This window comes from Chelonus insularis, unplaced genomic scaffold (genome assembly GCF_013357705.1).
Source record: "Chelonus insularis isolate UGA/USDA-ARS -01 unplaced genomic scaffold, ASM1335770v1 contig_160_pilon, whole genome shotgun sequence".
Taxonomy (NCBI): Eukaryota; Metazoa; Arthropoda; class Insecta; order Hymenoptera; family Braconidae; genus Chelonus; species Chelonus insularis.
The window spans coordinates 769,132-783,383 of NW_023276401.1; the positions used below are offsets into that span (position 1 = coordinate 769,132).

At 27.9% G+C, this 14,252-nt stretch overlaps 1 protein-coding gene across 1 annotated transcript in view; it reads left to right on the forward strand.

Annotated features, from left to right (window-relative positions):
• The window catches only part of LOC118064086 (protein amalgam-like), a 61,105-nt gene that overhangs the window by 40,689 nt on the left and 6,164 nt on the right, over positions 1-14,252 (forward strand). Inside the window, exons 3-5 of the mRNA XM_035078466.1 lie at positions 4,589-4,796; positions 13,360-13,518; positions 14,061-14,189. Coding sequence (XP_034934357.1) covers positions 4,589-4,796; positions 13,360-13,518; positions 14,061-14,189 — 496 coding nt within the window. The remainder of the gene's footprint in view (positions 1-4,588; positions 4,797-13,359; positions 13,519-14,060; positions 14,190-14,252) is intronic.

The window sequence follows — 14,252 nt, forward strand, 5'->3', positions numbered from 1 at the left end:
TTAGATGACACATATGGAGCCGAAAGCTTATTATATGTTTCTTTATTCGAAACTACAAAAACAAATTCGCAAAGTCAATTATTTCTAGAGATATTGTATTTTAAACACAGTAAGCCCATTTCAAATATACATACTTTGCAATTGATAATCGGATTTTTTATGAATATTAATTTTAAAAAAATAGTACAACTAATCCAGTAGATTCTTTTAAATATAAAAGCAGAGAAGAAAAAAGTATATTATTGATATGTTCATCATGTTCTATCCAACAGAAGCTGTGCAGCAACGTGGTAGAGGGAACGAATGACGGAAAAGCTCGTTTTAACGATCCAGGATATAATTACCATCGCTTTGTACTGAGATAAAAAGATCGTCAAGTACCACATTGTCTTTCACATGCACATGGTTGTATGTAAAATAAATTGGGACAACAAAAAGCATTTTAAGCTTTATTAAGTAGAATAATTAAATACCTGATTTTTTAATTTCTATTTTCTCTCATCAAGTTAAGTAGTCTTATAAAATTCACTTCAATTGGATGCATAAATAACCGTAAATTTTAGGTAAAGTTGACGGTTCCTTTATTTGATTTCCTATAATTTTCCTGGCTTGTCACTCACTTCACCAATGTCGATGCAAATTCTATCACTGAAACTTTGACACAGTAATGTGCTAATCAAACGGTTATCTATATAGACCCTGATAATACCTAAAATTAGTCTGTACCAACTGACTTGAGTTCGTACTATCAATTTCCCTGCTCCTGAGGAGTTTCTGGAATCCAGTGCTTAAGACCTTTCCTCATCATCAGTATAATTATTATAATTAATTCTAGAGACACGTGTACTAAGCTATTCGACTGCCCCACCTCTTTCCACTTGCCAAAGCTCAAATCACCTTGATTGGCTTCCCTATAATCATTCACACCACGTTTTCCGTTTCCACACCTAATTCAACTCATCTTATTCCCTATTTATCATGCTTATTTATCGCATTTATTTAAATTTAATAGCAATAAAAGAGTTTCTATTGGAAATTATTTCAGTCAGAATAGTGCAATAAAAATGTACTTAGAGTTATTTCTTTCACTATTTACGTTTAATTGAATTGGAAAAATCATGAAGCTAAAAATTTTATTTTAAATTTTGCCAATATTTATTAATTAGTTTTTAAAAATAGAAATTCTTTCAATGAAAAGATTCCAAATATAAGAAAAAAATTACCATGAATTATTGCAATTTAAAATTTATTAAATTATCATGGAAAAGTGAAAGAATATTTCATTTTTTAAATTTATCATAATGTACAGAATTAAGAATGAGTTCATTAAGCAGCCATGTCTGTTAATATATCTGTGAATTAATAAATAACTTTCTCGTAAGAGTCTTTCTTACTTGTAGATAATAATGAAGATTCTACATAATAATCATATTAAAATATTCGTCTATAGTTTGCTGCTAATAGATCTGCTTTACTTGTAATTTTTTAATGAAAGAACCAGATCATGATTCCATTAAAAAATTCCAAAACAAGAAGCAAAAAACTGATTTGTGAAAGAAGAAAGCTGCTCTAAAGTAGTGTACTTCGGCTTTTATGTTAAAAAATCTCTCAAGCTTCAAAGAACAATTTAGGAATCATTTTGTTGTTGTTTTGAATTAGCGTTAGATGATGAAAAATGTTAGCAAATTGCATTTGCAGGAGAACAATAATCATTTGAAAATAGTACATGATCAATAATACAATTATTAAAAAAAAAATTTTATTCGAATTAATAAGAAGTAATTATATCTTTATCTTGATCCAGTTTATCATTTCTCACAAATTCAGTTATTATTAATATTAAGTTTCAATCAATATTAAGTAATATTATTTCGTGACCTATCTTCAATTACTTGAAAAATCTTCTATAATCTGATCGTGCAATAATCGATGATAATTATTACAGCTTTGGTACACTTTGAAATTTCATCAAGATTGATATTTGAATTTGATTTATATTTGATTATTATTTCTAATAAAATCTACATTTCCAATTTCATGAAATTCTTCATTAGAAAATGATAAAAATCAAAAACCCTTTTTAAAAATCATTACAAGAGAAGAGAATACCAAATGTGATCATTTACATGAACTCAAATATTGAATACTCTCGAAGTTACTACTTCTGATTAACCTTTGAAATGTAAATCTAATCAAATCCCCATAATTAAGTTTGAACTAGTTTTGAAAATATACCCAATGTAAACTACACATTAATTAACTGTTCTCCAAACATCATGGTTTGAATTTATAACAATCAGATCAAATATTAATTTACACCACTTCTTTCCTCTTTATATCTCGAAATTTTTTTAATCCTGGTGAAATTGACTTTTGTTCTATAATTCACAATATTAACTAATCCCAGATTTCTCATTCAATCAATTATAATACAAACATAATATTCCATCAAATTTGCGTCACTTACAACTTGATGTTTTGCTTCTCTCAAAGATTGTGGTTTAGATCCTGGTTGAACTCTTCTGATCTCTTACCTCTGGATCAGGACAACTTCTTCAGGCACATGATCCACCAATCTCGTTCAATTCTTCAAAATATCCTATCAGCACTACAATTCTTTTAATATTTCTCTCTAATGTCTTTTGGATTTATTCTCTACCTAGAATGACATTCTCTAATTACTCCCTGAGGATGTTGACAGTACCAAAACCAAACTGATACTGATTGATCTTAGATGTTGTGAATATTATAATTATTACATTACGAGAAGTTATTCATTTTTAGAACTTTTGAAAATTATCATTCCATATTACATTCATAATTGTATTCATTCTTCATTTTATTAATACCAGACCTGACACTTAAAGGAAACATGAAAACCCAGTTTTATCCAATGTAATTGTTGAGATTTATAAATGACCCAGAAATAAATATGAATAATGAAATGACAATAAGAAGAATAATTTGAATAAAATATTATCCAAAAGTTAAAAAAAAAAAAGAGAATTGAATCATGTTTCAGCTCTTTAACAATGTTATTTTTTACCTTTCATAATTCTGACACAATCATTATGAAAATCTAGGTTAAATCGCAGTAGTAACCAAGCATAATAGATATACAAATATAACTAAACTGAGAATTATAAGAGTAAAAAAAAAGTCCAAGTGAAGAGGAATATTATAGAGGTTGGTACACACTACAAAATATCATTTGTAAACTGAAACTTAAAAAAAGAGGTTTGGCAATGACTGAATAATTACTCAACGTAATTCATGGTAAACCACAAAGAAACACGATTCCACCTGTTTTACCCCATTCCTTGCTGCTTTGTCAATGCTTCCGAGCGTTGAAAACAAAGTATACAAGCAAACAATTTACACCCCCTTCCTTCTCTTGTTCCATTTACTATTTCTTTTCCAACTTTCTTGTAGAATACACGTGTAGAGTCATATTTTCATTTCTCTTTACAATTTGTCTTTTTCTACCCTCTTACATTCTCGCATATCACCTCAATCTTTTCATACCCACGCCTCTTTCATTCTCGAACCTCAAAAATAATACCTGTCTTCGCAGTATCATGATACCAGTGCAATTTGTGTTGTTGAACGTTTATTTTTTTGGTTTTAGTCAGCAACGTTTTTTTAACAAGCTGAGATGACAATCCTACAGCAAACAATTACTTATAGAACAGAGTAATGATGTCGTACAAGGAATATCGCAATTGTTGTTGACTTTTGGATAAAGAATTGAGTTTTCTTCAGTATGTTTCCAAGTACTGATGGTCATAAATGACATCAACAGATCTCTCCAACCACATACATTGTTATTTGCACATTTTTCCTAGTTTGTTTAATAAAAAATGTGTCAGACTGCTTTATTAAAAATGTACACAATGCAACAGTCCACTCGCAAGCTGCATAATACACTGGGGTAGTGATTATTATTTTTGTAGGACAGATTATTTATTTACAGAGTTTGAATGTAAATGTATAAAAATATTCCTGTAAAAATATTACTAAAGAAATGTCATATTTACGCTCTGATGACCGTTTATGTTTATAATTAAATTTTTTTTTAATATGTATTTTCAGTTTGTTAATTAAAAAATATTTTCTCGTAAAAATAACATTTGATCATTTCAAATGAAAATTATTCAATTAATTCGTTAATCTTTCTAGAATAAATATTGAATAACAAATGGGTATAATTTTATATTTGTATATATTCTTGGATTAATCAATTGATTATGAATAAATTGAATATTATTAAATGAAAATACTGAGGAAAAGTCTGATTATATTATTCTAAATGCTATTGGGTTTTAAAGTTTTGCAAATATTATGCAGGTATAAAATTATTTAGTTCAAATATAAACAGTTAAATAAGTATTCAAACAAAAAAAGACAATCCATTTCCAATGAAAAATTAATTACTTATCATTTTGACCATAAGTTCATTTTGAAAAGGAAATGATGAGTTTGATAAACAACAAAGAAAGATTTAGGTGAAATAAATTGGACATTTGGGTGTGTAAGCTTTAGTCAAAAGCGTTTGGTTAAGTATAAAATCTGTCTGGCACTTTTGCAGGTGGCGTGGCTTCGCGTCGACACGCAGACCATCTTAACGATAGCAACTCACGTTATCACGAAGAATCACCGGATTACTGTTGTACACACCGGCCACCGCATGTGGTCCCTTCATATAAAAGACACGCGAGAGACAGATCGTGGATGGTACATGTGTCAAGTCAATACCGATCCAATGTCCAGCAATACTGGTTTCCTGGAAGTTGTCGGTAAATATTAACCATTATTTTACCTAAATTATACTAAAATTACTTGCAATACTTTGTTTTTTATTGATATTTCCTTGTACTCAAACCACTCACCAAACAATCCATTTCATAAAATTACATTTTTATTGACGAATGAATTTTAATTTAGTTAAGAATTGTAATAACAAACATGTTCTACTTTGTGCACTAATTAAATAATTTTAGTTTGCAAGTTTTTCGAATTATACATTCATATTAGTTATTTATAATAATTCACATAATTGTGTTAATTAAAATGATTAACCCAAAACATGAAATTCGGTTTAAAAATATTGGATTATAACATATGCAAAAAAGCCTCTTTATAATTCACTATTAGATTAAGCATAATTTATTTATTTTATTATGATGTTATAGAATAATTTTAATAATAATACTGATTCACTTGAAGTTATTATTACATTAACAATTATAATAATAGTAAAGATAGAATAATTATTATTGTTATTATTACAAATTTGATAAAATTTCAATACAAAATATCAATAAATTTAGATAATGACTTGGATTGTTTCTCTTATAATGTATGAATTATTTAGCATTTATGAAATTAATTGAATCAATTTAGAAGGATGATGAAGGGGGTGGAGTGAACTGCAGTAGACGTGTACTGGATACAAAGCATAATCACTCTTGATTTCAGTTGGTTAACATTATTAAAAAAAATTAATTAAACAGATATAACATCCATTTTTGATAATGTATGCATTCTATTATTGAATTTTTTTCTTTCAAAATCATGGGAGAAGTATTAAGAGATTTCGAAGGTACACGTGAGAGTTAGAAGTCGAATATTGAAGTGAATATCTTTTTGGCAAGAAGTGGATAGTTTTATTTTTTCTTCTCTGTATAATATTGGAAAGGAAAATGATGCATAAGGTTTTTAGCGTAAATCCTGAGTAGAAAATACTAGAGTACATGGCTCTCATTGCAATGTAGATTGTGATATTAATGATATGCTTACAAGAAGAAGGATTGAGTAAAAATTACCCTGCAATTCAGGTGTAGTGTACTACAGTTACTCTGAGTTGCAGGGTAATTTTTACTTAAAGCTTCTTTCCATGTAGATATTCTTCCAGTGACACTTGGTGTAGTCATGTTCACAATATTCCTTCCTTTGTATTGTAAAAAATGAAGCAAGTGTCTTTGAATTTTATTTAAGCCTCATTGAGCAGGCTTGATTAAGCTGATAAAGTTTGAAGCAAAATTGGACAGCTTTGTGCTCATAAGAACATGGTGTGCTTCTAAGATGTACGTAGCTTTGAATTATATGGTGGAGTGAGTTTCTTACAGTAAAAAAAGGGATAAATTCGAATTACTAAATCATTCTATTTTCTTGTAATGAACTTGACCATTCTCTATCTGCCAGTTTTTACCTAGAAACTCAGAGTTGTTTAAAATTCCTCTGCTCCATAGAACCTTCTTCCAAGAGCTAGTCACTCAGTTTTGGAGATGAGAATTCAGAACATACATGCCACAGAAGCTGGTTACTTCGTTGCAAAATTCTACTCTTTAATTTTGTAGAAATTTTAACTCTTCTAGATACACACCAGAGCTGATAAGAAAAGCACTTTGTATTTTTAACTTGGGCAATAAAAAGGACTATCTGAGTTTGACCACGTCTAAGGTTGGTTTCTTATTGCTGCTGAAGGAGAATAAAGAGATTAGTACATTAGTTATTACCCAATCTCATCTGGTAAAAAGACAGATTTGTTCATTTCAACCAATACCAGTCATTCCACTCCAATCTGTCTTATTTTTCTGATCTCTTTAATTCAGGATCAAACAATTGGGTTAAACCTTCTGAAATAAAGTTCTTCGGACGTCACTTATGCTATAAAATTAGGAAAATACACTATAAAATATTTCTGTAAAATTAGTTTCATAATAAAGACGTCATTGGTCCTTAATAATAGCCATTATATTTTACCACTTGGGAATTATCAACTATTTATTCATGATTTCGAGAATGTAGATTTTAATTTTTAATGCTTGAGAATTTTCAAGTGACTTTATCGTTACGCTGTGATTTTAATTATGTAAATTCAAATAATTATTATATTTAGTTAATTCGATAGTAGATTTTGGTATAAAATATTTTTTACATTCTTTCATATGTATGTGAAAATATTTTTCAATATTTTATGGAAGCTTACATCTATACCCTGAAGGTTATTTATCATATTTTAGCAATAAACAATGTCTTTCAGTTGTTCAGTCTGCTTCACTACAAGAACATTCATTATTCGACCCTTAAAGTTATTTTTCAACTTAACAATTAAACATACAAATTGTGGAAAATGATTGGAAAAATATTATTTATGCAATTGTTCCAATAGATGCACTATTTAATGATGAAGTTGAGCTTGTTGAGTATGTTTTTCATAAATTTCAAATGAAAGATTGAACCTCAGTTACTAAGATTAAATTAAGAAGTTTTTTGCTCTAGTTTATAAGTAAATCTGTGTTGGAATACTGCATATATTAAACCACAGTCTTGTTGAAAACTTTAAAATAAAGAAAAGCTATCAAAATCTACTTAACTTAGTTCTCATCACAAAATGATGATTTAGCATTGGAACCATAAAATATAAGTACAAAGTTCTTGAAGGGAAGCATCTTTTTATAATGATAAGTAAACAATTCTTCTAAACAAAAACTCTATTACTCTATTGTACTATCAACAAATGTACCAAGAACAATAGACAGTCATTCAACCTTACCCAACTTTTTGAATAATTTAAAAATAGCTGAAATTTTAATTTTAATTCTTCATTTTTTAATCCTAAAAATAACCACATAAATTCATGCAAACAGTTTCTTTTTTTAAAAAAAAAAGTCATTTCTTTATTTAAAGTTTAATTATTTCCTTAACAAAACAGCTTTGTTTACGATGGTTTGTAAATTTATTCATAAAGCAACGTTTGTAATATTTTTTCTTTAGTTTCTCTAAATTCTTAACGATGAATTCAACATAAAATAATAAAAGTAAAGTTATTGAATAAATAAACTCATTCTGACTTATTGTTAACCTTTTTTTTTTAATTCACTAAAGAGGATTATATTGATAAGTGTATTACTTAAACACTATATGCTTTTTTCCATTCCTAAGAAATTTCATGTAGGTTTATAGTTAGCCTACAAGTCAATAATTTTTCAAAAAGCCACAAAGACATTATTGAATATTTTCTGAGCATAAATTTAGCATTTTTAAAACGTTTTGTATGCAAAATGGTCAATACAATTACAAATATTGACTCTGTTTAAGTAAACGAAGCAACTAAAATAAAAAGTTTACACACAATTCAGCTACACTTAAAGTTTAGCTAGTTATTTTTCTTGCATTTGCGACTCAAGAGTCAAACTTGAACGCAACTATGAAGAAAGTAAAGTAGTTTTGAGATTCTTCGAGAACTGGATGTAAGGCTTATATCCAGAATTCATGACTTGGAAATAACTTCGAAAAATACCGTAAACACCTTCTATCATCCTTGACACGTTTTTAATTTAATTAAACCCGCACTTATCCCCTCATTACTTTATTTACAAAGTACAGCAACCAGGTCACCCTTCAGATCAGATCCCCTGTCATTGTCATATTTAGTGTTGATCTACAATATCTACTATCTACCTGTTAATCGCTGTGAAAGGAATTAAATGAATATTGCTGAGTAATTTCATATCAATTGCAACATTTTACCGAATAGAGTGGAGGTTTATTTTTTGAATTATTGATCTTTTTGTTGCCAACGTTATTTTATTAATATTTACTCTATTAATTAAATAAAACGATGCAGAAATGATGGATTATAAAAATAGCATATAATTTTGCATAATTGTATTAATATTATTCTCAATAATGACGTGTTTGGATAAATAGAAAAACATTATTATTATGTTTGATAAATATTCAAATGAGTTTTCAATATTGAGTTTATTGCTTAAGAGAATTATTTCATGGGTTTATGTCAGTTTATAATTTTCCTAGTTGAAATATCAATCATTATCTTCATTAAATTGACAGAATTAAAATCATATTTTGAGTGAAATTATTTATTTAATTATAATCATTTAAAAAATTTAAATAAAATTGAAAGTGATTTAATTTTCTATCTACAACTCAATTGAAATTAATATTTTATAAGATTTAATTTGTAAAAAGAAATTTATAGACAATAAAATATTAACAACAATACACTTTGGATGACATGTAATAAATGTTATTCTAGGTAAATTTACTCGAATGATTGACAAACATTTTATTTACATAGTAAATATTTAGCTATTGTAGACTTAATCTATTTCATTTATCCAAGCAATGCACTCTTGTTGCACACATGAAATAGCAAAAATGTTGGAAATAAAAGTCAACGTTTTAATAACGATAACAATTAAAAAATAATAAAATAATCATCATAAAATTTGATATTGATGGAAATCAGTTTTGCCCATCAATAAATTCAACAGGTACTGAATCATAGGGCCATTGCTTTTATTTTATTTAGATTAACATTTTAATTATTACTGACAATTGACACCAACATCCAATTAAATACTCTAGTAATTTTTATAGTTTATTTTTATTGTTATTTAATTTATAAAATTTTTCGATTCAATTCTTTGTAATCATTCCAATTGAATGTTTTCATTAAAGTTCACTGTAATATTGTAATAAATTTTTTTATATATTAAATTTATTATTTAAAATCAAAATTCCAAGCAAAAAATTGTAAAATATTTTTAAATAAAATTAATAATGAATATTTACTTGAAAAATCGATTATAAATTGAATTAGTTACATAGATCTAATTGACATATAACTTATTTTTGCATCAAAAAACTCTACTAGTCATCGGCATGCTCATTTAATTATTTATATCTCTTCTATCCTCCATTCTGTTCCACTTTTACTTTTTGTTTTTTGATTAAGAGCACCAATAGCAAGTTCAGTAGTACTAACAACTATTGATAAGTTTATCTTTCATCAATAGTTATTTCCTTCCATAGAACAATCGATAGATCTTAATTAACAATCAACAATACCAAATGAATTTCATTACTGTGACAAAACCATCTATTCAAAAATATTCCTTCAATCGTTACTTTTAAAATGTTTGTAAAAAAATCTTTCTTGTGTCTTTAATTAAACACATTCTACATACAGGATTCTTTGACTCAAATAATTCTTTATATGTTTGTAACAATAGTGGTTTAAAAAAAAATTCATTCGTTATATTGAACATCTTTTATTTGAACAAAAGGATCTAAATATTCAAATCACGAAAAGTAACATTTCAATAAATGTTGAAATATTTGATTTCAAATAGTGAACCATTCAAACAAACAAACATTTTTTCAATATCATTCAAATCAACATTTTTTCTGTCTAAATAAATTCTCTTTTAATACCTCTAAACTTTTTATAAAGTAAAATGTTCAATGAATGACTAGTACATAAGGTGTAATTAACTACAAGCATCCAAGTGATTTTCTTTTTAATTTTAAGCAATATTATATAGTAATTAGAAGTTTGCAATTAATGATAATAAATATATCAGTCATGGAATGAATTTTTTCACTGTTTTTAACCATTGTCTTATTGATTACATCTTGATTAAAAGCACAGGTCCAACCATTAGCATTAATTATTAATTAATTTTCTTTTTTTATTTGACAGAAAACTTTTTCTAATGTTCCAATAAAATTTCTTCTTGCAATAGTTACGTGATAATTCATGGAAAAAGTGATACCATAAGTTATCGCAAGCGAGTTCCAAGTTAATTTAGGTGATATTTTACAGGAACAATAATTGCAAATTATTCGTCGATATTTTAGCTATGGTAAAAGTTATCATTGAGTTGTTCGTGCGTTAAAATGAACTAAAGTGTGGGTCACCGAGATAGAGACGTGCGTTTTACGGATCCGCCCATTTCGCTGCGATTTGCGGCCTGATGTTGGTCCCATGCAAATATATGCAAAGTATTCTGTGTATATATATCTCCATCGGATCGTAAGCTAGCCAATTGCATTCTTAGTAGAACGCAAGGCTATTAAACACCTTCCTGACGACGTATTTTCTACTTTAATAATAACTTACCTCTTTTGTCTTATAACCATTTTTCACCCTTTCTTCTTTACATCAAATTTTCATTCCTCATGCCATGACAGTACTAATTTACAAATGTGCAGCTCCAAAAAAGTAGGTTATTTGAATATTAGATCTTTTTTAATGGTTATAAAAAAGAAAAAAAAACAAAAAAAATACTCAACATTTATAAATGTGATAAAAAATTTGTTTATTTTTTTTTTAATTCAACAAAACTTGTCGTGACGTTTTTAAGAACGTGAAATTTTTCATCAATAATCAGAACAAAAGTTTTTTATGTTTCGGAAATGGTCAACGATCGTTTTCAATATATCAATGATATACATACACTGTTGGATAGATATACTTTTTTTTGGCATCCATATTTAACCTGACATGGTCCAATTCGAGATGAATGAATGACACCCACGCGATAAAGGACATTGCACGCTTGTCCAAATCCAATTGTAATCGTGATTGTTTTATTTTTTGTTATTCATTCGTTTTCCCATGCTAGTAATTATTTCATTTTTACCCAACTTTCATTTCTATATTTATTTAAAAAATTGTCGCTATTATTTTATTACCTATTTTCTCATTTATATTATTTTTTTTTGTTTTTGAAGTCATTGTTTCCTTATAGCAACTAACTAATCCGACTTCTCTTTAGTCAGAACATTTTATCCTTAATCGGTGGAAAAGAGTTTTGAATACTGCTCGATATCTTTCAGAATTTTATTTGTTTCGGAATATTTTTTTTTCAATGGAAACGTTTGAAAAATTATTGAAAGTTAACAGTCCAATAAATGGAGACAATGTAGCAAAAGATGTTGCTAAAATTGATAAAAAGCTCAACAAATAGGTTCTGTACAACTTTTTCGTTTCAAATGTACTATAAAAATGTTTTTGTGTATGAAAATTTTTCGTAGTTATCTATATTGTTTTAACATTTGTTTATTTGATAATTTTTCTTTGTATTTTACATAAAATCTAAATAAAATTTCAACAAAAAATATCATATTCAAAACAAAAAATTTTTTTCAATAGAAATAAATTATTTTTGCATTTTTTGTAGATTTTTAAAGTATTCCTGGTGCAGCAAAAAATACTGGAAAAAATCCAAATAAAACATTCAAAAGTCTGTTCTTTTGCCCATCAACTACTTTATTAGTCAATGTCCTACGACTTTTTTTAACAGAGTTATTAAATTTTAAAGAAAAAACGTCACTTTTTACTTTGAGCTCCGATAATTTCTTAAAAAAAAAAACTATTGACCAACAGTGCACCTGAATTTATTGGAAAGCACTCAATAGGTTTTACAAAATGCTTTCACTGAAGTTCGAAAATAAATTTTCCTATTTCATGGTAGAAGAGACGATAATAATATGATATGAGCCCTACATGTAGCTTAATACCCTTATTCATTTATTAGACGAAACCACGTCATCCATAATCTCTGAATCTCAGATAGAAAATATAATTAATGTGCAGTAGGCTTTGATGTTATCCTAGAATTTATTGTAATACAACCCAACAAAGGGCAAATTCAATAAAATGGCACAGAAACGTTAAAGTGCGCAAAAATTAATCAGATTGACTAGTCAGCCCCTGATGCATGATCTCAGAGGGTCAGGAAGCCATAAACTTTCAGGTTTGTCCTTTGTGTCTGTTCAAAGAACTTCCAATGTTGTTGAGTTTTAGTTGATAGTAATTTCATCTAATCCATATAAACATATATATATTTATATTCAGATAAATGCATTTTCAAAAAATTGACTAAATAACATATTTAAATCACTATGTGTTCAAGTATTGACCATTGTTCAAAATTGAAAAAGAGTTAGAGGATGCTCTCGTTGAATGAACGTTAAAAAAAAAAAGGTTTTTGAAACCACTCAGATTTTTCAATCTTTTGAAAACCTCGAAATTTTTTTCCAACATCCATTCATCAATCTTCAATTTTCTCACTCCATTAGTTTAAATGTAACTCGACAATTCTCCATGACGAATCCAACAATCGTACGTCAATATTCCTACTATATTTTATATTTAAATGGAATAATCACAATAACTCAATACAGAGAATGCAGAGATTACTTGAATTGCTCCGGGCACTACAGGCAATTGATATCCCACACGAAAAATAAAATGTTATTGGCTATTTATTACAAAACGTGTTAGCATGAAAATTTCAATAGTTTGACGTGCGTTAACAAGCCATGTATAGAGAAATTTTAGAACCAGTAAATTAACACTCGAAAGAACAATTGTATATTTTTTTACCTTTATTATATAAAACAATTCAAATTAATTGTCAATCACTCATTTACTGATCCAGAATTTGCATTCATCACCAACAAAGGAATATCTTCAAGTTTTATATTATGACCCATATCCTATATATTATATTTATTAATCAATTTCATTGACTGTTCTAGTTCCCCCCGACATCTTGAATTATCCAACAAGCACCGACATGGAAGTGATGGAGGGTAGTAATGTTACGCTACGATGTGCGGCTACTGGAACTCCAAAACCAACTGTCACATGGCGAAGGGAAACTAATGAAAAGATAGTTCTTCCTAATTGGCATAACGGTAAAGTATCTCAAATCGTTTTGTATATAATATCTTGATGTTATAACGTAGCTTTAATTTTATCCAATTTATCACTCCTTTCAACAGGTGTCAGACTTCACTTTTTAATTCATCTCATTTCTAGTTAAATACTTATGAGCTTCCTAGGTAGGAAAATACGGGGCAAGACGGCTTTTTGAATTTTAAAATTACTTATACACATAATAATATAATTGAAGTGATAATCATATTTTCAAATCAACGTTATCTTTGGTATTAACAGCTTCGGAGGATCCATTTTGCCTCACTAAGTTACCAAAAATCGAAAATGCTGTCTTGCTCCATATTTCCTTACTTTTTTGTAATTTGTTTCATTTCTACAATTAAAACTCATCTTATTTGATTTTTTATTTTTATTTCCCTATCTAAATTTCGAGATGATGAATTAAAAAATATATTTGGAATTTTATTGGTACAAGTTTTAATGAAAATCAATAGTTCAGTTGCCAGATAATTTTTTTGAAATTTATTTATATGAAAACTTTTCAACTTTTTCATGTCAGCAACTACTTTAGAAGGTCCAGAGTTGGCATTGATACGAGTGACACGTCACCATATGGGTCCTTATCTCTGTATTGCTTCCAATGGAGTTCCACCATCTGTAAGCAAACGGATAGTTCTTATTGTAAATTGTAAGTATATTGTTTTAATTTATCTCTATTTTTGCCTATATATCTGTCACCTCGTAATCCTAT